General features: G+C 43.0%; 1 protein-coding gene across 1 annotated transcript in view; it reads left to right on the forward strand.

Moving 5' to 3' along the window:
* The window catches only part of LOC126471083 (E3 ubiquitin-protein ligase RNF220-like), a 682,522-nt gene that overhangs the window by 544,957 nt on the left and 112,097 nt on the right, over positions 1 to 25,468 (forward strand). The window contains exon 4 of the mRNA XM_050099157.1: positions 15,038 to 15,267. Within this exon, the coding sequence (XP_049955114.1) occupies positions 15,038 to 15,267 (230 nt within the window). The remainder of the gene's footprint in view (positions 1 to 15,037; positions 15,268 to 25,468) is intronic.

Here is a 25,468-nt window from a genome sequence, read left to right on the forward strand (position 1 = left end):
CTTTTCAAACGGTGGACCATGGAATGTCCGCTGTCGTGACACAGCTCGTGCAGTGGCTGAAGGTCACACATTCTGTCCAGCATTCTCAGTCATGGCAACAATAACTTCTCCAACAATTTTTGCGCAGTTGGCCGTCGACCTCTCGCAGGAGCAATTCCAGATCGCCAGTTAATTAGAACTTCCAAATCAATATCTCCAACCCTGGTATGGAAGGATCACCTCTCTGATCCCTTTAATGCGTCGATACTCGCGAAGAGTAGCAGTACTGCTGCTGTTTCGATAAAACAGCTTTACAAGTAAAATCCTGCTCATCTTGGCCATTGAGCGAGTGGCACGGTGGTTAGCACGCTGGACTCTCATTCGGGAGGACGGCAGTTCAAACCCGCGTCCGACAATCCTGATTTAGGTTTTCCGTGATGTTCATAAATCGCTTCAGGCAAATGCTGGGATGGTTCCTTCGAAAGGCCTTAGCTGACTTCCTTCGCAATCCTTCTCTATCCCGATGTGATCGTTGACCGACAACCAACCAATTACCTTGTCCAGACCGGGGAGGACCCTGCAACGAACTTGTGACGTCACACTAGTCGGCTTGCCTCTCATACGTCGTGATGGCACAGCTCCGTGCTGGGCTCACAGGAAATCAATATTTGATTGAAATGGTACCCACTAAAGGTCTTAATTTAGTGGTGTACTATCAAGAACTGTGTCATGTGCTATGACGTACGCGCCACGGCCTGTCTTTCCTGTGGGCGTCGGTCTAGACCCATGTTGACTGCCTGCAGTTGTAATGCACTCTGACGCATCTGTTTCAACCCTACTTCGCCGTACCAGCACCGACGTCTAACGGCAACACAAATCCTGCAGCGTATACGCTGAAAATCATTTCTGTAAGGTTGGGTTTCCAATCGGTAAATTGTTTACCGTCTACAACATCTCAAGTGGCAAATGTTTCATTATAACCGCCATGTACATATACCAGATGGTTTTAGCTATAAATCTGTCTGCTAGAAATCTTACAAGGGGAACTCAGCAAATGATTCGTCAACCGTTTCGGTTTCTTGCTCAGCACTTTCAAAATTTAGAGAAAACGGACCTAAAAGTTTTCTGTGTCGCTTATCATCGTAATGTATTTATTATGTCAGGAGGAAACGTACGTGCTTTGACGGGTGATAGCATTACTGATTCTGAACAACGGACGTGATGTTGACATATGCCCTATTGCGAATGGTTTCCGAGACAGAACATTTTTAATGTACATTTCTATTTGTTTTCTGTATTATTCATTGTCATTGTTTACAACGCACCACAGTAATATAGAGGAAGTTCAGACGAACATTTTGTGGTCTATCAAGTCGGAAATCTACCTCAAACTGCCCTACAAAAAGTACCTAAGCTACAGCGCACACGCTTCGCGCGAAATTGTCAATATTCTCACGATCTCTTCGCGCAAACTGTTAGTCCTAGACAAAAAAATAAATAGGACCCTTTTTTGTAGCAAATTTAATTTAGTTTAATTGTGTACTGAGACACGTTTCAGCCGACCGCTGTGGCCGAGCGGTTCTAGGCGATTCAGTCCGGAACTGCGCTGCTGCGACGGTCGCAGGTTCGAATCCTGTCTCGGGCATGGATGTGTGTGATGTCCTTAGCTTAGTTAGGTTTAAGTAGTTCTAAGTCTAAGGAACTGATGACCTCACATGTTAAGTCCCATAGTGCTTAGAGCCATTTGCTTAGATCCAAGGCACGTTTTCGTCAGAGTGTGCGGTTTTCCAGTTATTAAAGAAAAACGTACAAAAGTGATATTACACGTGCTCTATCTCGGAAACCATTCGCAATAGGGCATATGTCCATATGAAGTTTTTTGTTCAGAATCACTAATACTATAGTGTCTCAAAGCATGCACCTTTCCTCCTGACTCACCTTGTATATTATAAGATACATGAAGAGATGCTGTCACAAAAGAAAGACCTACGCCTACATATATTTTATTTACTCTTTCTGATAACAGTAGTGCCTTTCGACCATTCCATAGTCTAAGAAAACAACCTTTTTTAGGTTCTGTTTACAAAAAAAAAGTTAATATGCCAGAAATCCAGTAAGTATGTTAGTAGTAAAAGTTAATAAGCATAATAACAAATCAAAACATTATGAAAATGATCCTAACAAAAGTTTGCAGAGACAATATTTAATAACAATATTTAGTTAATAATACCAGGGAAGTGTAGTCTGTATGTCTGTCGGTGGCAGCAATAAGTAGCGAGGAGACGTACTTAGAGTAAAATGACAACACGGTTTGAGAAACAATAAGAGCAATGCAGAGGACTTACACGGAATGGGACACTAGTAATGACAAAAGAAAAGAAGGAAACTAAGGAAAAAAAGATAAGCGGAAAACTAGGTATGAGATAAAGAATGCGGAAAGGACAGTGATTCTCTTACGTTGTTGAGGGCGAAGAAACGTAGATTAATGGCTAATTTGTGCAAAGATAGAAGTTTGGAGTCGGGGGATGAGATATTATCGCCCTCCATTGCTGCGTTATCGCCGTAGACCGCTGCCACGTGGAGGACCTGGGTTTGATTCCCGGTACTGCCAAGGATTTTTCTTTGGTGGGAGGACTGGTTTGAGGTGCACTTAGCCTCGTGATACCAGTTGAGGAGCTACTTGACCGAGTAGTTACAGCTACATGGTCTGGAAAGTCTGCAAAATGGCCGGGATAGCGGTGTGCTAACCACATGTCCCTCCATACAGCATCTGCATGAAACCTGGCGAGGGGCTCATTATAGGTACCGGCAAATTTGCCTTTGCTAAAACGAGCTGCCAGATGTTGTTATTTATGGAATGTTTCTGTTATAGGTAAGTATTCATCGATTCTTCGCAGCATCAGCTCTCAACTCCTCTTACGTTGCACTGTTTCCTGAAAGTACATCAGAGTGAATTACTGATAAGTGGCTACATTGTTTGTACTTAAACTTAAGAGAAACCCTTCATTTGATAAGGTGTGTGCCACTGCCACTTTCTTCTGTATTGTTACGCCGTAATTTAGTACCACGTATATGCGTCGAGTAGGTCTGAAGTGCATCTAGTAGGTCTGAAGGATGTATATCGCCATGCGAGTATTTCGTTCTACTGCGGCGACATTCCGAACTTATATCCGATGAAACTACGTTAAAACCCTGGTATAGCCATTCTGATGTACTAATTTCTATTCTGGTTTCACTTGAATCTTCGCCCATTTTAATTTAGTTTATCCTTCATTTCCCTAGACCACTGTTGTAGATTGTAGTATATCAAGTGCGTTTTCGACATAGCCGCTATCAATTCCTCATTTCTTTTCGGAACTGAGTTAGTCTCAGTGCCTCTAATGACTGAACGCTAAACGAAGGGAAAAGAGCTAGCTGCATTCGAACGGCATTAGTTTGGTAAACCACTGAATGGCAAGCAGTGATGTGTTTTTCTGAAATGGGAGAGGCGTGCTAGCGGTTTTAATTAGAAGCGTCCGCGGGGGACTCCTAATGGCCGGCCAAGCTGTTACTTGAGCGCAGTTGTGCATCGCTATTCTTAACACGTCCGCACTGATTCACCGGCCTGTTGAATACTACCGACCGAGTCAGATTAATTGTTTCAATGTATGTGCACAGCGAAGGGAAAGAAGCTGCTCTTCGGAGGGAAAATGCTGGACCTGTGCTTCTAAGGAATGCGAATGAATCGTGCTTGATCAGTCGTAAATCCCTCTCCAGATGCTTCTGCTCGAGGGAAATTGTTTTTCTACGCAGTGAAGCCTGTCCCCGCGCCCACTCCCCTCCTCAGTCGGCTCTAAACATTTCCTTTTGCATTCTTCTGCCGCTGACCCTTTCTGCTGGAAATCTCGGGCACAAGTGTACAGCCGCGCGCCATTGCAATAAAAGCGCTTTCTCACATTTTTGTAGTCTTAAAATGTCTAACTCGCCGATGACACAGTGATCATTAGAAACCGAATGGTGTCGATGACTACGTTTGTCTTGTATTTGACAGATTGATGAAATGCTACTCTTTTACGAATTTTATAGGAGTCATTAACATATGTTGCTTGAATTTATATTACTACTAAAAACTGGAGGCAGATGACTCGGCGTGTAGATGCGTGGGGTCTTCTGCTTATGTAACGAGGCTGACTGCTATGGATTTTCAAAGGAAAATGTCATTCTCCTTCTCCACTATTATGTATACCCCAATGTTCCTCTCTCCCTTTATTTGCCCTGCTTTAAGGGGTAACACCACTGTTTGGCCTAAAAAACCGTGCATTTCAAAATTTTTTTGTGCAGAAGGAAAGGTGATAGAGAAACAATATCTGGGGTAGTTATTGAGAGTGTTTTTAAGTATATTACACAAAATTTTTGTCTGAAAATGTTGCAGAATGGTGACACTGTAGCAGTACTCTACGTCTACATTAATACTCCGCAAGCCACCTGACGGTGTGTGGCGGAGGGTACTTTGAGTACCTCTATCGGTTCTCCCTTCTATTTCAGTCTCGTATTGTTCGTGGAAAGAAAGAAAGATAGAAAGAAAGATGTTCTGTTTCTGTTGCTCCCGAGGCATGTTGAATTTGAGGCGATCTGTGGCACGCACTATAACTGGTGCCAATTTGAATCTGGAAAAGAGAAAAACATCTATGTAATCTACATCTACATCACACTTCGCAAGCCACCTAATGGTGTGTGGTGGAGGGCACTTTTTGTACCAGTAACTGTGGCCCCCAACAGTGTTCCACTCGCGACTAGCGCGTGGGAAGAATGATTGTCGGTTAGCCTATTATGTACTGACTGTAATTTCTCGAATTATCTCCTCATGATCATTACACGAGACATGTGGGGGGAAGTAATGTTGTCCGACTCTTCCCAGAAAGTGCTCTCTCGAAAGTTCAATAGTAAATCTCTTTGTGATGCAGAACGCCTCTCTTGTAACGCCTGCTAATGGAGTTGTGCATCTGCGTAACGGTCTCTGTCGTCTAAGTGATCCCGTGACGAAACGAGCCGCTCTTCGTTGGATCTTCTCTATCTCTTCTGTCAGTCCTGTCTGGTAGGGATCCCAGATACACGACCAAAACTCAAGAAATAAGCCACTTACTTCGTGGATGAGTTACATTTCCTTAAGATTTTTCCTATGAATCTGTCTGGCGTCTGCTTATCCCACTATTTGTTTTATGTGGCCCTTCCACTTACGGTGGCACTGGATAGTTTACTCCTAGATATTGTCCGGAAGATACTGTTTCCAGCGGTTTGTCCTTAATAGTGTAGCTGTAAAGTAGTGTATTTCTTTTCCTATGTATGTGCAATATGTTACAGTTATTTACCTTCAGGGTCAACTACCAGAGCGTGCACCATTCATCAATTCTCTGGTGGTCATTCTGTAAATCATTACTATCTTCTGGCGTTGCTACTTTGTTACACACAACGGAATCATCTGCAAACACCCTTAGAGAGTATCCGACGCTTTTTACTAGATTATTTATGTATATTATAAACAGTAACGGTCCTATTGCACTTCCTTCGGGTACTCCGGAAATCACCTGTACATCTGTCGATTTTGTTCCGTTAAGAGCGTGGTGTTAAGTTCTGTCTGAAAGGAAGTCTTGCATCCAGTGAAAATCTGCTCGGATACTAGATAAGTACGGTTTTTTTTCCTATAAACGGTAGCGCAGGACGGTGTCAAATGCCTTCTTTAAGTCAAGGAACACGGCACCAACCTGAGCGCCATTGTCTACGGCGCTGTGGATGTCATGGAGGAACAGAGCGAGCTGAGTTTCGCAGATCTTTGTTTGCGGAATCTATGTTGATCTTTATAGAAGAGTTTTCCTTATCCAAGAACGTCATAATTCTTGAGCGTAAAAGATCTTCCCTAATAATACAAAAGGTTGACCTCAACGATATAGGTCTATAATTGTGTACATCTGTCCTAGGGCCTTTCTCAAAAACGGGAATGGCCTGCGCTTTCTTCCAGTCGCTAGGTACCCTTCGTTGCTCAAGCGACCCAAGATACATTACTGCTAGAAGGGGAGTAAAGTTTCTTTCGCATAATCTTTGTAGAATCTTATAGGTATCTCATCTAGTCCTGACGCCTTTCCACTACTAAGCGATAATAGTTGATTTTCTGTTCTGAGATCTGTTATCGCAATGTATGCCATTTCGACGCAAGTACGACGATTGAAAGAAAGCACCGTGTTACGATCTTCTGCGGTAAAACAATTTCGGAAGAGCGAATTCAGTATTTCGGCGTTCTCTCTATCTTCCGTTTCGGTGCCAGTATGAGCGTTGTAATTAAATTTCCAAATGAAAAGACTGAAAATTGTTGGAGTTATGTTGCGTGCCGTTTCGGAAAATCATATTCAGAGAAAAACGCGTTTGAAGTTTTGAAATGTGTTATAGACATGAACAAATAAAAAAATTCTACATTTAGAAAACTCTTGTCATTAATCTGCCATCCCAGGACTGGTCTGTCGTACTGTTGCGTTGCGATCGGAATCATATCCACTAGGTTATTACAGAACGATTGAAATATCGCTCGTGGCAATTCCATGAACGCACAAAACCTTACAATTCCATTTATCCCTATTCCAAGCAGGCGCATTGCTAGGACGATTCGACGGTTGATCTCATATGCATTCCGTATAAACGTAATACGTGGTATGACAACTATACAGTGTGGACAAGCACTACTTATACTGAAGCTTAAGCCTCGAGGACTTCGTTGATGCATCGTGATGTCTGCGTTACGCGTTTTACATTTCAGGTGTTCAAAAATAACAGAGAGAACGGCAAGAAAATTTATAATCCTATAGTTCACTCCGTAATTCACATCAAAATCCTGGTCACTGTCTTTCATTATGTTAGCAGATACTGCTTCCGACGTGTGGATGGCACACTGCTTCGACGCCGAGTTGGATACGATGTTTTCATATCTTTTCTGCCCGAGCACACTTTCTCAACGCTCATTCTTACTTGAAAGACAAAACTGTATACTATTAGATCACAAATTAACTATCAGAATCAATACTGCACACAAAAATCGAGATTCGAAGCGCAATCTTTGCACACGTACTGTCACTTGCTGACGCCAGACTAAAGTATTATTGTTGTGAAATGCCTGTAACTACACCCAGACACTACGGATGTTATGGAGTTGGTGCAGGTCGGCCGTTTCGGGTCATCCGAGGTGCTAGAGCAGCAGCTCGGAATTCCATAGAACTCTCTTTTTTTTTTTTTTTTTCAGGGATTAGACTTCTGCCTCACATTTTAGTAGATTCAAAGCATCTTTTAAGCCAATAAGAAAAGGATTTTTTTTGGAAATTCTGTAGTGGTGTTACCCCTTAAAGCCCCAGCCCCCCCCTCTCTCTCTCTCTCTCTCTCTCTCTCTCTCTCTCTCTCTCTCTCTCTCTCTCTCTCTCTCTCTCTCTCTCTCTCTCTCCCCCCCCCCCCCCCCTTCGCCCCACTCTCACTCACTCACGCGATGATCTGAGAGTTATTTGCATTACATGACTTAATGGTCTAGATAATATTTTTGGATACTAGGCTAATTTTAAAGTAGATGACTAAGAAGTTGTGGCTATCGGCGTAGTTGCACTGTCAACAGTAAACTGCTGGACCCCATGCTGATTTACGTGAGCACCCATACAGGACAAAAAAAAAAAAAAGTTACTTTCTTCCTACCATAGTAACTCTGATAGATCAGAAAATTTCGCCATTGCCATTCCTCACGTTTGGCCTATTGTTTCAGGTGGGCCGAAGTCAAATCTCGCGAACTTGGCAGTTCAGTGCAAATAGCACATTGGTATTGAATGTCACCCGTACTAAGCATTTTTAGTTTTATCCTGAAGAACGGACACTTTCCATCTTAGTAGAAAAACAACTTGTGTACATGTTCCTTTTAGTGTCAATTAGTATCAGAAGCCTTTTTGTTGCAATAAATCTGCCCCCAGCGTTCCTTTATGACAAAATATTTTGTCGCTCGAATAGCTTTTGTAAACTGTAGCATAGTTTTTGAATACCAATAATATGTTGTTGTTTGAAAGTTCTTTGTGTTTCACGTACTAACTGCGTGATTTGGTTTTAATTGTTCGCTCTTCCCATGAACAACCAAGGTTAAAAGCGACTGAAGTACCAGTCATCGCCCTTTTAACACTATGATTCGTCGGCGGACAGTTCTCACAGCTAAAATATCTGTGACGAACCTGAATAGTTTTCGCGAAAGATGCCATACTCTGCAGTCAGAATTTGATGATTTTTGTTTTCTTTCCTCATCCAGCACTATCTTGACGGAAAGATGAAGCAAGTAATACTTAATTGAAGTAATACAGCAGCCAGACACTTTTTTGTGTAGCTTTGCTTTTGGCAAGATGTTTTTCCGGCTTTCACTTTGTTTCAGTTGGTATAAAACACTCATATTTCCGTAAGAATTACGTTTTTATCGACTTCATTTTGAACTCTGCAACTGCCGTTTGCAAAATAACAATTCGCACAGCTACCACGTTTCCAGAGTTAATTAATAGTTAGGTGCAATTACTTTTGTTCAGTAATTTGTGACTCCATTTTCCGTCTTCATATCTACAGTGCAAACACGTTTAGCTTCACTGATGCTGCCCAGCATTCGTCATGCGGTCAAGTAATGCGTTTGTGTGTATCGGAAATTATATCTAAAGTCAAGTTACAATTTTCTTACCAATTCGAAAACTATTTCAGGAATCAGTTATGTTTATGGACTTAATGTTGCTGACCTCAAAACTTGACGCTGTCTCTGCATAATCAAAATTTGGTTTGATATACAAGTATTTACTGTAATGAGTCGCACGAATCGTTTTACAGGTAGGTATTTTTTTAGTGAATTACAATGGCTGCATTAGTAATTGACGCGAATCCTTATTGGTTTAATAGAGTAGTGACCGACTAGCATTGAGAGAATGATAACAAAATTATACAGAATGTTACTAAAGTACAGTCATTGAAACGTTATATTGACAGAGATGTAAATGTGTTAACGTCAGTTGAAGATGGGTGAAAGACCGAAACCGTCTTAGCCGCTTTTCTGTACAGCTGTATTTATGCTAATTGCTGTATTTCTTCAAGTAATTCAATCTACAGCCGCGGAATTCAACCACCAATAACATGGGGACATTAAGTAATTATTTCCACAGGGTCTTATACGTTACTGGAATGGCAGACAGATTTGTTAAAAGGGGCGCAGGCACCGTAACGATAGTGTCACGAAACTAGTAAATGCCGGCCGGTGTGGCCGAGCGGTACTAGGCGCTTCAGTCTGGAACCGCGCGACCGCCACGGTCGCATGTTCGAATCCTGCCTCGGGCATGGATGTGTGTGATGTCCTTAGGTTAGTTACCGAACGAGGTGGCGCAGTGGTTAGCACACTAGACTCGCATTCGGGAGGACGACGGTTCAATCCCGCGTCCGGCCATCCTGATTTAGGTTTTCCGTGATTTCCCTAAATCGCTCCAGGCAAATGCCGGGATGGTTCCTTTGAAAGGGCACGGCCGGCTTCCTTCCCTGTCCTTCCCGAGACCGATGACCTCGCAGTTTGGTCTCTTCCCTCAAAACAGCCCAGCCCCAGCCTTAGGTTAGTTAGGTTTAAGTAGTTCTAAGTTCTAGGGGGCTGATGACCTCAGATGTTAAGTCCCATAGTGCTCAGTAAACAACGAGATATTATTGTAGAGTATCCCTACTCTTCGACGGGGTGGTTGTGTACAGATGAAACCTCGACAACTATCCAGTGGAAAGCATAAACATTACTGGTCGAGATGTGAGAACTGCGAATATCCTCTCGCGTCATTTTCAACGGATTTTAGTCTCTGGATATACAATAATCTTCATTATGGAACACTACTGTAAAGATTTAGTTTTGTCACGAACTTTGTGCGGATCCATTAACAATAACGCAACTTTTATGGTGTATCAGGGTGGGCATTTTTGGCGCTACGTATCCCCTCCATGGGATTGAGCTTGCACATCCCTGTTGCTTCCCCTAATCGCTTCCGGCGAGTGATTGCGCTGTTCCCTGTCGGAAGACAGACGCCACTTGGCAGGGGAGGCGCTCGGATTCCTCCGCTGGCGAGGGCGGAGGACTTAAGTAGCGGAGAAGAGCGTTTGTTTACTCTCAGCGGCTGAAGTGTCCCGCATGGCGCCGAGCGGAGACACAAACAGAGCAGCGCCTCGCTGATCGACTGTCAACATTTTGCTTGTTTACTTACACGAATAGCATGAGCGATTAAATAAACGGAGCAGGCGCCCGCCGCGCCCAGCCGGCGCCCGCCACTTCCTAGCTTATTTCTCGCCTTTCTACATTTCCCCGCTACTCCTGCACAACGTTCACTCTGTAACAAGTTTCATCCAACGAAAGATCTGTATACCCGCGTCGTTCCCGTTGGTGGTGTGGTTCATCAGATCCGGAAGCTAGCAGAAACGTTTTCATTTCTGTGTTAAAAAGAATATTCATCCTTCTTTTCATCTTTTCCTGTTTTGCTGAATTGGTTGAAATTCGTTGCACTTGCATATGTAGCTACCACAATGGAATTATTTCTTCTCTTCCTTCGTCATCACCACCACTGTCATCGTCATCTACGTCATTATGTTATTCATATTTTCGGCCAGCATTGTCGCTGCGGCAGCGGAAAATTACTAAAAGACGCAACCCTTGTTGTAACGAACTCGCGATCGTGTAGTATAGACGTATCATTTTTTCGCAATAAGAGCAGATCTAAGTGACATTTTTGAAAATATTAACGAGTAAGAAGAAGTATTTGCATGAGCCCTGCACCTTTGTGTACACATGCATATACATGTCACGGATCAGATGGAATGGATCTGCGTTCTGACTACGCAATAATTCAGAATTCAGCACGCTTGTCTGCCTGAACCTGTCGCAAAGGTGATTTTTCTCGTCGTTTCACGGACTGTCTCGCGTTTACGCCTTACACTCATATCGTGTGAAAGGAACTTAGGCGATGGATAGTAATTTCTCAGTCTTTCTTCATTGTGCCTATGAGACAGATACCGAATTGTAAACCCTCTTCAGAATAATATAGAGTGATATTCACTAAATCGTTGTTTTTACTCGATAATTCAGCTTTTGCTCCAGAAATTTGTTACAGCGGGCCGCGATTCGTTCAGGTGTTGATACGGAAACTTTACGAAACACTAGAAGTTTGAAATTCTGCAATACGCTCGATCGCACCAGTAAAATGGCGGGTGAGGCATCTACAAGTCATATAACGCAAGCAAAGTATTCTGAAGTATTAATACTACTGGTACGCTAACCAGAACTGGAATCTTACCTACAGTACTCACTGTCATTGTCGTCAGACTGACCACAACCAAATCAGCCAAAATTTTTCACCTGTAGTGTTAAGTTCTCATATTCATTACTCACCGTTTGTCCCACTCTTGGCACCTATACTTTATTAGTGATAGGTAACCGCCTAAGTTCTTTATCTTTATTCTTTACTCTCATTTGTTCTAAAATCGTCTTAAAATATTTACAGTGGCTAGAGTGTAATGCAAAGTGTCCTGACAAGAACGGTCACAATTCTCGTTGTTTTAATTATAGTAGAGAATTCAGCTTCGAACGACAGTGTCTCATTTTCAGATTGAAAACCTCGCGATATGATCGGATGTGTTTCTGGCACATAGTGTGCATTCTTTGGCGTCCGTATTGTGTCCGTACTTAATATGAAATTCTGTCTGGCATTCTAACGGACCAAATGCAGAAAGATGGAAACATGTAAATAATAAAAATTACTCCATTCTGTGCCTTTGAATTGTTCCCTAGAAATTTTGTGTATGTTCGTTATCAGTGGTGTAGTACGATGTGTAATTATTTTGTGTATAAAGGTTTATATAAACTGAATGATATATAACGCTGAACACGCACAGTATCGATTGACAATGTGAAACAACATGTTCATGTGTTTACAATGGACTGTTTTCATTATCAATTCGAAACTTCGTAACCTTAAGGATTAAAATCGCCATGGTACCATAAGCTGTTACCGTAAATTTACTCTACAAGTCGGCCTACTTCCATCATTTTGTAAAACTTTTGGTTCTGCATATTTATAGAATATTTTATTGAAATTTAATAGGAAACATTGAAAATTAATTAGGAAACTAATCATTTCCCTTGGGCATGGATGTGTGTGATGTCCTTAGGTTCGTTAGGTTTAAGTCGTTCTAGGGGACTGATGACCTTACAAGTTAAGTCCCATAGTACTCAGAGCCATTTGAACCATTAATCATTTCCGCTAGTGTAAATGTCTATGGTGAAGTAATTCATTCTGTACGGCCACGAGTAAATATCAGTAGGATAGCTAAGAGAAGAAAATATTCATCATGCTTCTAATATGTGGTAAATATCTCCTTTTCCTGCATGTTGTATCATTATGTTTCTGTCGTGTAAAAATTTATATTTTATTGCATAAGCAGAATTATCAGTACAGCTCACAGTCGAGTTCTGTTTCGTCTTTTCAGGCTTGTGGAGAGGTGAGTGGGTGGAGGTGACCGATTAGTAAAGCTCACTACGCGACTGTGGTGTACTTCCTTCCAGCCACATAGACGGGACGAGGTATTCCTCACTCGTCTTCTCATAGACCACAGCCCTATGACGATGGCTTCTTGCTCTGGCGAAAGCACCCTCCAATGTGTGGCGTTTGCGGCGTACAGTTCACTGTGCGCCACGCTTTATTCGACTGCGTTTTATTTTCCGACCATCGAGCCGCGGCTGATTTGCCGACGGATCTGCAATCTCTTTTAGACAATAATCAAACGAATGTGGTTAGAGTTTTAAACTTTTGTGAATTGTCCAACGTTATTACCATGATTTTAGGGAGAAGGTTTTAATTTGTTCACAGGGTGACTGGCTCGCCATATTTTACGTAAGAGGCCAGCCAGTGACATTTTCCTGTAGCTTCCTTTTAGCTCCTTTCTCGTTTTACTTGTGTTTTAGTCTCTTGTATAGCATCTTTAATTCTTTCCCGTTGACTTGGCGTATATGATCACATTCTACTACTTTTTTCCACATTCGTTTCTTTTAATGTGTGTAAGGGTGCTGATAACATCGCCGTTTAGCGCCCGTAAGCACCAAACACATGCACAGAAGCTTGCGTTAATTTTCGACTAAATTTCTGTAATGTATAATGCGTGACACGTAACGTGTACTACTAAAATACTTTACTAACGAATCACTATATGAATACAATGTTTTCAGAAAGTGGCAGAGAAAACGGCAAGTGACATTCATCAATATTTAGAGTGAAATATTTGTGTGGTTTTTCGAGAAGTGAATACCAAAAGTGCAGGCTTTTCCCTCTATTGGAGCACAAATTAGAATAATGGCGCTGTGGTCGTTGACTTCACGTTTTGTGACTGAGTTTGCGAAAAGTTTGGTTGCAAAATTGACAAGTGCTCTATCATTTTTATACTCTGAGAGCTGTGGGATGATTTCTTTTATGAAAAGATGTAAAATTTTCCCATTAAAGAAAGTTAGGCGTCCCTTTCTGGTATCACTTGCCGAAACACTTATTTCGAAATCTTGCACTGCTCAAGAAGAATTTGGAACGTGTATGTTAGGTTAACACACAGTATAAGATGGATTTAATTGCTATGACGCATAACGTTTCGCAGTGGTCAGGTATAGGCATTGTGGACGCAGTGCACCAGAAATCCGGTAAGTTTTCCGCTGAACTATACTCATGTAATGATGAGCCGAGCGGTTCTAGGCGCTACAGTCTGGATCCGGGCGACCGCTACGGTCGGAGGTTCGAATCCTGCCTCGGCCATGGGTGTGTGTGATGTCCTTATGTTAGTTAGGTTTAAGTAGTTCTAAGTTCTAGGGGACTGATGACCTCAGAAGTTGAGTCGTATAGTGCTCAGAGCCATTTGAACCAGTTTTGAATGATGAGCCACATCGGCTGGCGACTTTAAGTCAAATACATAGAAAGTTTGTCTTTTTTTACTGGTCTTCGTACTGCGTTATTGCCTTCGATGATTATATGGCCCTGTTCAATTACCAACGAACTGCATTCCTGTCGAGATATTCTATCCTTAGTATTACAGTTAGCTTAACAGATGGGGAGGAAGTCGCATACACAATGTGTAAAATGTGTGTTCTCATATTTTTAACTACTTTAGTGTTTCATATATGAGGCGGTGATGGGGAATCGCTTAAAATGAGGAAACAAAGAATGTACCGTGGATATCGGCACACGAAGACGGCGCGCTACTTATGATTTGATAAGACTGATAAGGAAATCGGCCCTAGGAACCATTCCCTACCAGTCATTCACTCCTACGTATTTGGGAATACAAAGGAAAATATAAATTAGGATCAAATTAGAATTCATTTCACCCGAATAAGAGTCAAACGTCTTCATCATACCGCCACGTCGTTTCTCGGTCGCTTAAAAGTAACCCGTCAAGAAGGTTGGTGTACGAGACGCGCGTTGGTTAATTCTGTGCGCTGTTTCATTTCAGGTTTAACTTATCCTTCTCGCCGTTAACTAATGCAGTGCGCGATACTCGTTCGCGAAACACACATCTCGCCCATCCAAAAGTGGTTCAAATGGCTTTGAGCACTATGGGACTTAACTTCTGAGGTCATCAGTCCCCTAGAACTTAGAACTACTTAAACCTAACTAACCTAAGGATATCACGTACATCCATGCCCGGGGCAGGACTCGAACCTGCGACCGTAGTGGTCGCGCAGTTCCAGACTGTAGCGCCTAGAACCGCTCGGCCACCCCGACCGGCTCTCGCGCACTCTCTACTATTTTTGTTGCGTCATTTGATGTCTCAGTATCGACTTATTGATTGAAAGATGTTTCAAGTACTTTATTAAAGTAACTCATTTGCAAGTTTATTTATTGGTAGAGGGTAAAAGAAGGCAGTTAAATTTTTTCCGCAAAAGTCATCAAATGCGAGTACCGACGCAGCTCCTTCTGAGGTGGTCAGGAGTTCGAGCGTAAAACAAGACTGCGACTAGAGGCGGCGCGTGCGGGTGTTGCAGGGAAGAAGAAGCTGCAGGCGGAGGCGTCGTGCTGCCCGGTGTGCGGCGTGACGCTGCGCGCGGGCGAGCTGGAGGCGCACTACGCGCACGAGCTGCAGCGCCTCTACAAGTTGGGCGGCGCGCGCGCCAGGCGGCCGCCCCCGCCTCCCCCGCCGGGGCCCGCTGCTGCCGCCGCAGCCGCCGCCGCCGCCTCTGCCTCCGCCGACGGCACGCACGAGGGTCGCTGGGAGGTACGTGGCACAGGCTCGCTGGAGATAACTGCGCTCGGCGCTCCATAGTGACCGTAGCTCCTCTCTGTGTGTGAACGTGTCGTATCACGGAATCCCTCACACAGAACTCTAAGGAGAGTGGAAATAGCCCATAATCACGCGCTGATTGCATTGGATTTCTGTATGTTTTAGAATTTACGCGTGGTAACGCAAAACGTTATACGATATCGTACAATAAGATGTCCTCATAATAAGCTGACGATTAAAGGTGCACTACATCCCAATCGAATACTGGCATTTCTTACAAACTCCTAACATTTTTCGATGCTACAAATACAAATATTCTCTTTTCCAACTTATCGTGACAGGTGAAACTGCGCCTCATCTTCGTACGACATTAATGCTCTTCTCCTACTTCACCACATCATGTCATTTCACAAACAACTGGTGAAAATCAATTTTGCTTTAATATCCATACCACATCCATTTAACTAGGGTTGAACGACAATGTGGACCGTTAGGTCTGTTATTTCAAATGATCATTCGCGACATGTTTTAGTACAGGAACATTGGAATCATGTAATGTGTGAAATCCTTTGTGTGCCACAGCTGCCAACATACATTTTCACACTGAAACTTCAGCACGATAAAATTTCCTGACACGACTAATTAATCTGATACCCAACTTCCCATATGAAACAATAATTAACAGCTATAAACTCTCTAGACTGCCAGCTCGTTACTGCAGCTGACTCATGTGCATTGCGGAAACAACGGCAAAACACCAAACACTGTCGCAAGCAATTACAACTTTGTACCTCTGTGCACAGCTGTGGTGTATGATTACCGATATGTGCAGCGAGAAAAACAATTAACTCAATTAAAAATGTCAAAAATAAGATACACTGCACGAAAATAAATTAGTACACCCATTTAGAGGCTTCCAGTTCACTCAAGATTTATTGTGGCAACCGTCAATATGGAGTACATGAACTGATTAGATTTACAGACGAAAAGCACAAGCGGTTCGCCGGCCGCGGTGGTCTAGCGGTTCTGGCGCTGCAGTCCAGAACCGCGGGACTGCTACGGTCGCAGGTTCGAATCCTGCCTCGGGCATGGATGTGTGTGATGTCCTTAGGTTAGTTAGGTTTAAGTAGTTCTAAGCTCTAGGGGACTGATGACCTAAGATGTTGAGTCCCATAGTGCTCAGAGCCATTTGAACAAGCGGTTCCGAAGTACTAGGTATCAATGTATGCTGGAACACCCATATTAATGCGTGGTGTAGCCTCCACGGGCGGCAGTGCAGGCGCTGATGCTGGCATTCAGTCGATCGTACAGATGGCTGAGATATTTTATGCCACGTGTGCTCGACCTGTTCACGTAGTTCTGTAAGCATTCTTGGCTGCCGAGTCGCACGAGTAATTTCTTGCCCCAGCATATCCCACACATGCTCGACTGGCAACAAGTCCAGAGATCGTAGGTGAAAGAGAGTTGTAGCTTATCAGTGCTCTGACGTGAGTGGAAGACAAGCTAGAGGTGTGCGAGTCCGTACCCTCACTGCTAATAACCGGTTCGCAACAGTTCTTGTCGACACATTTCGGTTTACAAGCCCTCTTATCTGTGCAGTGTTAGCTGTGCGATCTGCCACTGATACCCTTACAATACGACAATCCTGGCGGGAGTCTCTGCTGCGTGGACGTCCAAACCCTTGTGTACGGGTGTGAGAATGTTCACGTGACCACTGATACCAGCATCGTTGCATAACTGGCGTAGCACGATCACTTTCGTGTGGCAGTCGCCCGAAACGACCATCTCGCCACTCGAAAGGCCACAATTTGACTCCTTTCAAACTCGGTCAGTCGACTATAGGAAGCACCAGTGCGTCTCTGTGGCGTGGTTGCCTGCTTTCTTCACACTTCTGCACCACATTGAGCATTCTGGCTATGAAAATTCGATATTAAAGGGTAGCCACCGGTGGAGCAGCAAGCACTCGTTCTGGGTGCGGTAGTTGGGTGGGATGCCCTAATCTAACAGGCTCCTTAACAATCAGTTCCTAATGACGAGCAGCACCGCCGGTGGCGCGGCTGCTAGCGCCGCCTGGCGGCCTAGTGTTGCAGAGGCCTACGTGCTGGCAGAAGACCAGTATTCATCAGTACGTATAATTTGCCTGCTAGTGGTTTAGCACCTGATAGCGGCTTTGTTGTAATAATTGAAGCAGAGAATATTCAGCGACTTGATACTAGAGCACAATGTACACTGAAGAGGTAAACAATCAAGTACACCTGTCTAACATCGTGTAGGACCCCCGCGAGCACGCAGATATCCCACGACACGGGGTGGCATGGACTCAGCTCATGTCCCAAGTACTGCTGGAGGGAATTGACACCGTGAATCCTGTAGGGCTGTCCATAAATCCGTAAGAGTACGAGAGGGTGGAGCTATCTTCTGAACAGCACGGTACAAGGCATCCCACATAGTCTCAATAATGGTCATGTCCGCGGAGTTAGGTGGCCAGCGGAAGTGTTTAAACGCAGAAGACTGTTCCTGGAGCCACTCTGTAGCAATTCTGGACGTGTGCGGTGTCGCAGTGCTCTGCTGGAATTTCCCAAGTCCGTCGGAATGAGCAGTGGACATGAATGGATGCAGGTGATCAGGCAGGATCCTTATGTACGTGTCACCCGTCAGAGTCGTATCTGGACGTATCAGGGGTCCCATATCATATCACTCCAACTGCACGCGCCCCACACCATTACAGAGCCTCCACAAGCTCGAAAAGTCTCCTGCTGACATGCAGGGTCCATTTATTCAGGAGGTTGTCTCTATACCCATACACTTCCATCCGCTCGGTACCATTTGAAACGAGACTCTTTCGGCCAGACAACATGTTTCCAGTCATCAACAGTCCAGTGTCGGTGTTGGTGGGCCCAGGCGAGGCGTAAAGCTTTGGGTCGTGCAGTCATCAAGGATACACGAGTGGGCCTTCGGCTCAGAAAGCCTATGTCGATGATGTTGCGTTTAATGGTTCGCACGCTGACACCTGTTGATGGTCCTGCATTCAGATCTGCAGCAATTTGCGTACGGGTTGCATTTCTGCCACGTTGAACGATTCTCTTCAGTCGTCGTTGGTCCCGTTATTGCAGGATCTTTTTCCGGTCGCAGCGATGTCGGAGATTTGAAGTTTTACCGGATTCCTGATATTAACAGTACACTCGTGAAATGGTAGTAGGGGAAAATCCCCACTTCATCGCTACCTCGGAGATGCTGTATAGTGCTCGTGCGCCGACAATAACACCACGTTCAAACTCACTGAAATCTTGATAACCTGCCATTGCAGTAGCAGTAACCGATCTAACTACTGTGCCAGACACATGTCTTATATAGGCGTTGCCGACCACAACGCCGTATTCTGCCTGTTTACATATCTCTGTATTTGAATACGCATGCCTGTACCAGTTTCTGTAGCGCTTCAGTGTATGTGGCATGACTGGGGATACCTGTGCAGTGTCATGGACTACGTTGAGAGAAAGACGAAGAGTGACTATGACCTGTCGCATACTCCTATTAACGTCCATATGTTTGGACGGAATGTGTCCATAGGCGGGAAGGAACGTGTCAATAGTCTATATGTGTGGAGAAGCAACGCTGTAATTAACTTCTGGAGACACGGCCATTTATATTAAACATACAACCTTCGTGAATTTGTGTGAATTGTACTGTGCGTTAGCGATTGCGACAGAAAGAGCTGCTTGTATCCGTGTGTTAGACCTTCATTCTATGACTTCATAGGCTACTTACGTGAGCATAGTGTAAATGTCAGTCAGAGCAATGTATGAATTCTTATATTCAAGCAGTGTCAAAGCATGCAACTGTTATCTCCAATCAGCTTAAAATCCGTAGAAGCGGAGTTTACGAATTTAATATCTATGTTTTTTGCTTCTACAGGGTTGAATGCGATTCAGGCCTAATTTAAAGTGCATAGGAACCAATTATTTGCAAAATACTGCATAACGGAATGATTGTAAATTAGTGACTATGTATATATGTGGATATAAATAAGTAATCATATTTCGTACAAAATGCTTCTTATTTTCACCACCGAGCGCTGTGCCCGAGCAGTTCTAGGCGCTTCAGTCCGGAACCGCGCTGCTGCTACGGTCTCAGGTTCGAATCCTGCCTCGGGAATGGATGTGTGCGATGTCCTTAGGTTAGTTAGGTTTAAGTAGTTCTAAGTTCTAGGGGACTGATGACCTCAGATGTTAAGTCCCATAGTGCTCAGAGCCATTTTTTACTTTACTTTCTTATATTGCACGTCATCTGACGGGTCTGATGACTTTTTTTTTTCCTTTTGCAACAAGTTTCGATTTTAGCTTTGTTAAGGGGCTCCGGAAAGGCTCAAAATCATGAAAAGTTCAATTTTTACTTTTTTGCGTTTTCTGAATCTGCAGACTATTACCTTTTAATAGATATATAATTTATTCAATTCCGAAGACTACAACTATTTTTAAATTTTTTTTGAAATGTGTTCTACATGGGCGTGACCCACTGTGGCGCTGTTAAACTGCTGTCAAATGGTGTTATTATTAACGTCCGTGTTCATCAGGTACATTTTAGTGATGTGAGATAAAGTATGTGTTGTGGCTAACCTGTGATGGTTCAATATATATCGCTGGTGTGATTGTCGATTGTTTCATGTTTATTTACTCTGTCGTTATCTCGAAAATATTCGTAATTAATTCTGTTTCTTGAGTCACTGTTTTGTTGAAGTATAATAATGAGTAAAAGTAAAGTTATTAGAAATCCTCTGAAGGCTTTTAAGAAAAGGAGAAACGTTGGAAAGCCAAAGGTATGTGTTATTACTGTAAACAATAAAGACGATAACCAAGTGAGTGAACCTAACCTCTCAAGTACACCTGCCCATAGCAGTCAAAGTGGGAAAGAAAATACTTCACAGAAGAAGCTTGGTTCAATGAGTGAAAACTATGAATGTTTTATGGGCGAATCGGATGTGAATGAAATATTTGATATGTCGGTTCTCAAAGGAATTTTTTCAAACTGTGTAAGATGTATTCATTGTAGTGAAGTTGGTCTGGAACTCTCCATAATAAAGCACGTAGGACTTGCTAGTGAAATACAACTGAAATGTGATAAGTGTTCATACATGACCACCTTTTGGAACAGTGTTGCAGTAACTGTAACTGAAGAAAGTGGTGGCAAAATCTACGAACACAACAACGAGCGATGCTTGCTTTAGACAAGGAACGCCTTCGGGCTGCAGACAGGGCTGTAAAGAGTCTAGAAATACAAGCAAGAGTAAACAGGAGGAGGAACAAGAGGAAGCTGGAGGAGGAGTTTGCAGAGGATGAAGATAATCCATCCTATGGACCTGGAATGCACTTAAAAGTTAATCCAATCTTTGTCGCTCGATTCCCAAAACTTTTATTTTCTCATACTAATTACATGTTTTCTAAGGATCTTCCAAACATATTTGTTTCAAACTTTCAGTAAATGTTACACAGTACCTTCTGCATAATTTAACACAGCCTTTTTCCAAAAAACTGTATATTTCTGAATATATAAATAAAAAATTGCAAAAAAATGTTGTGAATTTTCATTACAATTGAAAAAAAATCATCTTTAATAACTGAACTAAAATTTTGTAAAATCCCTGTGTTAAGTTGTAGCCCATATTCCAATAAATAATCTGTAAAAAGTTCAACTTCCTACCTCAAGTACTTTCTGAGGAAAGATGTAATTTATAAGCGTTATTTTAACATTGCAAGTATAGGGCGTTCCGGAGCCCTTTAATATTTTCTTTTGACGTCAAGTTTGTAGCTTTAATTTATCTAGTCTTACGTCTGTTTGTTTGAGGGTCGGATGTAGCTGGAAAAGGTGAAACATTGTTCAGAATTTTCGTAGGGCTGACTTGTTTCGTTTCATTTGAAATCACAAGGTCAAGTAGAACTATCGTCTGGTTTTGTAGAAGGTCCTGGTAGAGGTGACGTTGCTCTCCTTTCAGGGGATGGCGCATTTTTGGCCACATTTGTCTGCCGATGTAGAGCCTGTGGATCCAGTAGTGAATTGCGGCTTGGAAAACAGAGCTCTTTCAGTTGATTTCTGGCTAAATGCCTGGATTATACTTGCTCTAGTAGGGGAACATGGAAAGGGAGAAGAGGTTATTTCGTGGAATGTTTGTGCAGATACGTTGATGTTATCATTTCCTGTAAGTCTATCTGAATCACTTCTAAAAACGTAATGTGGAATTGCATTGGGATTAAACGGGTAGATTCCCGTTGCCTTGCATCCAGAGACGGCTTTCCCCGATGCTACAGCTTTTCCCCAATATCTTGTAGTAGCTCACTAAATTTCAAACTTCCTCGCTTCCGATGTGGGTGATTCCTCTGACATTTTTCAACGGTACTAAAACATGAAGCTTTAAACATTTGTAGGCAGGTCGGTACTGCTGCTGCAGATAGTGGGTATAGTGTAGCTAGGGAGGCACATTAAAATGATACTATTCCTGTCGGCAAACTCCAACAGCTGTACCGTGCCAGAGTGTGAAGTATGGCCATCCAAAATCAGTATAACTGTTCGAAGGGGTTTGCGAGGCACAAAATGATCCCTTAGCCATTCAAAAAAAATCTCAACATCATTCACGTAGGCAGATTTCTCTGACATGACAATCCTACTTCCAAGTGGCTTGTTGTCCCCCCATTCTTTTTTTGTTAACTCCCTTCATGACAACTCAAGGTGGAAGAAACATCCCTTCAGCATTGCAGAATGCAAGTACTGTAACAGTGTCTCCTTTTTATGACGAAGTAATTACAGGAACTGCTTATGACCCCTTTTCAGCTGCAACAGCGCCTGGTCGGTTTTTTAACTGAAGGCCTGTCTCTTCCATGTTAAATATACTTCCCAGTTTATTGAGCAACCAATTTTATTCCATTATTCTTGAAAGTAAATTGAAATATTCCATGACTTCATTATGATTCAATTCCTGGTCTCTGGCCAATGATACGCCGTCAGGTTTTCACACACTTCGATCTGGATATCGAGATAAGAACAGTTGTAGCCAGTCGTAACGTACGTTTCATTTTTCGTTATTAAATTTATGAATGATGCCAAGCCGCACAGCAAAATCATAAGCTAGACGTCGTACACAGTTGCTCGTCAAGGGAAAACCATGGGCCTGCCTGCGTGTCCCGCGGTGGGCAAGTCCTTTTGCACCGAGTGGCACAGCGCACCAGCCACACAACCATCAAATATAGACACTGCCGAATGGGATCTGGTTCCTACAACCAATGTTATTCCGAAAAGAACCAATGTGTCAAACAGACTTAAACCATTGCCTATGAAGGAAATCACTCCCATAAGTACAGTTAATGTGTTATGTGCACGGAAAAGAAAATTGGAAGTGGAGAAATAGAAGTCAAAAACGAAAAATGGGGTATATGGGGAAGACAACCGCCATAAAAGAAGATTATAAACTGCAATAGGAAAAAGAAGTAGCTATTGCAGATGTGCAAGCAAGGTTTACATATGGTTTTAAGAACAGTGTGTGGAGAAATCTGGTTACGACTGGGGAATATGAAATATCTGCATTTACACTAAACAGCATCGGAAATTAGTCGTGTGTTGGAGCACGTTTACCACATTAAAGGTCACACGAAAAATCTGTTTATAAAGCTCCACTTCCGTTTGGATCTGCTTAAAAAGGATGACTACATTGTATGGAAATGAGATGGACTGGACCTTGTACACTTGTCAATGGAACGACCTTTTACGGAGCTAATACGAACGGAATAATTACAGTTGGGAGTCTCCCCCAGAAGAGCTACCAGATACATCCAGAAAGACGTAGAGTGTTTTAATAACTGTGTCATGCGGGAAACAAGGGACAAAATTAAAATTCCAGAATGCTCTCAGCTGGAATAATTGCAGGGGGGAACACAGATAATTGTCAAAGCCATAAAAGAGAAAGAAATTAGATAAGTGTTGGAATTCAAAAACATACCGTATTTGCATGAGTCAAACTACTTGTTGGAGAGAGAATTAAACGATTCACATGTAGATTTAAACTATACATTAAAAATTAGACCGAATGTTCTTAAAACTGTACCAAACAAAAATAAAGAATTATTGTCTGTGTGTAAATGTATACACAAAAATTAATAAATGGTTTTGTACGTGAATATTTGTTTTCTTATTCTCTGCCCTGGAAACACTGCTAAGACGTTTCCTATTGAAAATGATCTACGTATGTGGGAAGTGGGCATGTGAGTTAGTCCTGCAATGATACTGGAAGCTGCGTGAAGAAGAAGAAGAAGAAATAGTTCATTATTATCAGACAATATATGCTGTTTGAGTTTAGCGGGAATACTAATCTTGTTCTGTCTCTCTTAACACACCCTGAGGGGATCGGCTTCGGACACGTATGTAGATTTTCAACAACTCTTTTTGAGCCAAAGTATCAGTTTTTGCAGGAAATGCTGCACAGCACTGACGAAGTAACCTACCAGTCATTTAGTGAAGGCAGTGATATTTCACCGCCCGAGAAGTTAAAGCCAAACAGTGTTTTCATATTTGATGGCGTCATAGTGTAAAGGACTGGAAATCCCGGAAAAATGTCATCGGAAGCGTCAACAGCAGTAAAATGCTTAGGCGGAAGCACCTGGAGTGAGCTGAAGAAGACTGCATAAAAAAATTGTTCAAATGACTCTGAGCACTATGCGACTTAACTTCTGAGGTCATCAGTCGCCTAGAACTTAGAACTAATTAAACCTAACTAACCTAAGAACATCACACACATCCATGCCCGAGGCAGGATTCGAACCTGCGACCGTAGCTGTCGATCGGTTCCAGACGAAGACTGCATATAACTGGGTCAGAGATTCATTAGCTGGAATGTTAAAGGAAGTAACTCAAACACTGAGGACCGACTGGTTGGTGAGCGAAAGCAGAAGAATATGTCAGGCTCGAAATCATTTGCATGGATTTTTAAGGATGCGTAATTCACCCACTAAGAAGTGACAGTGTAGGAGACGAGTGGCCGAAATTCCCGTCGGTATATCATCTTGTGACTGTGGCACTACAATTCGGATCGAGGTGTAAGAGGCACTAAGACGACTGCTGTTGCTGGAGGAAACATCGACAATGATTTGGTCTGGCCTGTACTTGTTGATTAATTGGCTCTCGATGTACTATAGTCGGATAAGCGTTTAGGTACTGGCTCAAATGGCTCTGAGCACTATGGGACTTAACATCTGAGGTCATCAGTCCCCTAGAACTTACAACTACTTACACCTAACTAACCTAAGGACATCACACGCATCCATGCCCGAGGCAGGATTCGAACCTGCGGCCGTAGCGGTCGCGCGGTTCCAGACTGAAGCGCCTAGAACCGCTAGGCCACTCCGGCCGGCTGTTAACAATCTCCTCTTAGCTTATAAGTATATACACTGACGTGATAAAAGTCATGGCGTAGCAATATGCACATACACAGATGGCGGTAGTAATCCGTACACAAAGTATAAGGGGGCAGTGCATTGGCAGAGCTGTCATTTGTACTCAAATAAGTCATGTGAAAAGCTGTCCCATGTGATTATGGCCGCACGACAGGAATTACACTCTGAATGCGGATGGTAGTCGGAGCTAGACGCGTGGGTAATTCCATTTAGGAAATCGTTAGGAAATTCAATATTCCGAGATCGACAGTGTCAAGAGTGTGCCGAGAATAGCAAATGTCAGGTATAACTTCTCACCACGACAACATGGTGACCGACGGCCTTCGCTTAGCAATGAGAGCAGCGACGTTTGCGTAGAAATGTCAGTGCTAACAGACAAATAGCACTGCGTGAAATAACCGCAGAAATTAATGTGAGACGTACGACGAACATATCCGTTACGACACTGTGGCGAAATTTGGTGTTAATAGGACATCGCAGCAGACGACCGATGCGAGTGCCTTTGCTAATAGCATATTTCCTTCAGCACCTCTCCTGGGCTTGTGACCGTATCGGTTGGACCCTAGACGGCTGTAAGACCAGGATTTCATTTGGTAAGAGCTGACGGGATTGGGTTCGTGTGGGACACAGACCACACGAAGCCATGTTCAAATGGTTCAAATGGCTCTGAGCACTATGGGACTCAACTGCTAAGGTCATTAGTCCCCTAGAACTTAGAACTAGTTAAACCTAACTAACCTAAGGACATCACAAACATCCAT

The sequence above is a fragment of the Schistocerca serialis genome, chromosome 3 (genome assembly GCF_023864345.2).
Source record: "Schistocerca serialis cubense isolate TAMUIC-IGC-003099 chromosome 3, iqSchSeri2.2, whole genome shotgun sequence".
Classification (NCBI taxonomy): Eukaryota; Metazoa; Arthropoda; class Insecta; order Orthoptera; family Acrididae; genus Schistocerca; species Schistocerca serialis.